Genomic DNA, 2832 nt, shown 5'->3' with positions numbered 1-2832 from the left:
GGAAGGAGTGCTCAGGCCTTGGCAGGGGCTGCCCAGGGAGCTTTGGAGTGCCCATCCCTGCAGGTGTCTGAGGAATTCCTGGAGGTGGCACTTAGGGCTCTGGGCTGGGGCCAAGGTGGGGATGGGGCAGAGCTGGGACTGGATGGGCTGGGAGGGCTTTTCCAGCCTCAGGGATGATTCTGGGATCTGGACTCAGCACTGACCTTCTGGAAGTAGCCCCTCCTCATGGAGCTGTCCTTGACCTGCCGGAAGTACACGTACCCGAAATAGTGAGCGGCCTCTCGCTGTGGGGACACGGACAGAGGGACAGAGATGGACAGAGAGGGACAGAGAGGGACAGAGAGGGACAGAGAGTGAGGGACAGCCCAGCTGCACAATCACCAACCCCTCCTGAGCCACCCCCCTGCTCTGGCACATCCCAGCCCTCTGGGAGAGCTTTCCATTGGGATACAGGAGGAGACACAACTGGAGCCAGGCTGGGAGAGCTGGGGGTGCTCCCCTGGAGAGGAGAAGCTCCAGGGAGAGCTGAGAGCCCCTTGCAGGGCCTAAAGGGGCTCCAGGAGAGCTGCAGAGGGACTGGGGACAAGGCCTGGAGGGCCAGGAGCCAGGGAATGGCTTCCCAGTGCCAGAGGGCAGGGCTGGATGGGAGATTGGCAATTGGGAATTGCTGGCTGGGAGGGTGGGCAGGCCCTGGCCCAGGGTGCCCAGAGCAGCTGGGGCTGCCCCTGGATCCCTGGCAGTGGCCAAGGCCAGGCTGGACATTGGGGCTGGAGCAGCCTGGCACAGTGGGAGGTGTCCCTGCTTCAGTTCCCTCTCCCAGCTGGGATCCCCCTGAGGCTGGGATCCCTCTCCCAAAATAACTGGGGTCTCCTGGATTCAGTTCCCTCTCCCAGTGAAACTGGGGTCTCCCTAATTGCCCTCCAGCTCCCAAAACAGCTGGAGGTCCCCCTGACTCAATTCAGTTCCCTCTCCCCCGATCCAGTCCCACCTTTGCCCCCCGATCCCATTCCCTCCCCCAGCAGTTCCCTGTCCCGCTCCCCCTCCTTGTGAGCACGGCAGGAATCCCCTGTGCTGAATCCTCCTTTTCTCACTACTCCCACGGCCAAAGGAAAGGAGGATTTTCCACAGGGACACCAAACCCACGGAATCCTCGGCTTTTCCCCCGGCAGGGGAGGGCAGGGCCAGGACCCACCTGCAGCATCAGCGGGGCCTCCCGGTTGTACCTCCCGTCATCCTGGAACGGGGAACTGCGGGGCCCCCCCGCCTGGCGCAGCCGGAAGCTGAACTGGGTGTCCCCGAGGCCACCTGGGACAGGGACAGCACGGGACACAGGGACAGCGAGCTGGGAGCTGGGAATGGCCCTGCTGCAGCGGGGATGGGGCTACGGGGAAATCCAGCATAGAGTGGGGAGGGACAGAGGGGAGAAACCAAAGAAATCCCAAAGGGAGAGGAAAGGGAAAGGGGAAAAGGAAGGAAAAAAGGAAGGGAAAAGGAAGGGAAATGGGAAGGGAAAGGAAAAGGGACTATAGGAAAAAACTTTTCCCTGTGAGGGTGGGGAGGCCCTGGAATGGAATTCCCAGAGCAGCTGGGGCTGCCCCTGGATCCCTGGCAGTGGCCAAGGCCAGGCTGGACATTGGGGCCGGAGCAGCCTGGCACAGTGGGAGGTGTCCCTGCATGATACTTAAGGTCCCTTCCCACCCAGCCATTCCAGGATTCCATGGAAGTGCAGAAAGCCACCTCTTAAAGCCCCAGGGCCCGGCTGGAGGAGCAGATTTACATCTCATTGTCCCTTTGTGATGCACAAACACAGGTTTGGGGACATTTCTGCTGGGAAGCGTCCCCTCCCCAGCTCCTGCTCCCAAACGCAGGAAGAACTCACCCTCCTGGCTCCACTGGGAATTTCCTTGGAGCACAGGCTCCTGGGGGCCTCACCCAGCAGAGCACGAGGAGCCCCTGGCTCAGCCCCAGGTGCTCCCTGCTGGCCCCTCACCCCCGCTGCAGCCCAGGGATTGTCCTTCCACCAGGGACACTCCTGTCACCCCCAGAGTCACCTACCTGAGTAGGAGTCTGGGAAGGACAGGTAGCAAATGCTCGTTTTCTGCAAAAAAACCAACAGCCAGTGAGACCCCCCAGAGCTGCCCCCAAAGGAGGGAGAAACGGGGAGAAAGGGTGGTTACCTCCTTCTCGGTGAGCCGGAAGTCGTGGGGATACACCAGCTGCAGAGAGAGCAGAGCCTGTCAGCCCCTGTGCCCCACAGCTCCCCACAACAACCGCCTGGTCCCAAAGATCCTACAGGAAAGCACCCGGGATGATTTCAACTCTGAACCTGTCACAGAGCCTGGTTTTATTTGGATTTGGGGACAGACCCAGAGGCTCCTGCTTTAGATTTAATCTTGGGAGCTGATGGCCAAGTGCATGAGCACCCCCAGATCCTCGGGGAGCATTCCAGATGTGCAAACATCTGTTCCGTCAGGAGCAGGACAGGACACACAGGAGGGACAGGCTGGAAATGCAGCTGGAAAAAAGCAGGTGGGTGTGGGTGGGATGAGGGGTGGGGACAGCACTGCAGGGTGGCACAGAGAGGGTTATGAGCCATGGCTGGGGAAACACCCCTGGGAGGGAGGAATTCCATCAGTGCTGGACCTGATGACCTTGGAGGGCTTCTCCAACCTGAGTCTGTGGTTCTCATAATCCATGGAGACCACGGCAGTCACAGAGTCAGGGAATCCTGGAATGGTTTGGGTGGGAAGGGAGCTCAGAGCCCCTCCAGTGCCAGCCCTGCCATGGCAGGGACACCTCCCCCCGTGCCCGGCTGGTCCCGCCCCCATGTCC

General features: G+C 60.9%; 1 protein-coding gene across 1 annotated transcript in view; it reads right to left on the bottom strand.

Moving 5' to 3' along the window:
- DENND6B (DENN domain containing 6B) overlaps window positions 1–2696 on the bottom strand; it is a 12020-nt gene extending 9324 nt beyond the window's left edge. The window contains exons 1-5 of the mRNA XM_017739383.1: window positions 2652–2696; window positions 2178–2234; window positions 2056–2098; window positions 1193–1305; window positions 204–284 (exon numbers count right to left, since the gene is read on the bottom strand). Of these exons, the coding sequence (XP_017594872.1) occupies window positions 204–284; window positions 1193–1305; window positions 2056–2098; window positions 2178–2234; window positions 2652–2696 (339 nt within the window). The remainder of the gene's footprint in view (window positions 1–203; window positions 285–1192; window positions 1306–2055; window positions 2099–2177; window positions 2235–2651) is intronic.
- Between the last annotated feature and the right edge of the window lie 136 nt (window positions 2697–2832).

The sequence above is a fragment of the Corvus brachyrhynchos genome, unplaced genomic scaffold (assembly GCF_000691975.1).
Source record: "Corvus brachyrhynchos isolate BGI_N302 unplaced genomic scaffold, ASM69197v1 scaffold197, whole genome shotgun sequence".
In the NCBI taxonomy this organism is placed as follows: Eukaryota; Metazoa; Chordata; class Aves; order Passeriformes; family Corvidae; genus Corvus; species Corvus brachyrhynchos.
This window is presented reverse-complemented; position numbering and strand designations above follow the sequence as displayed.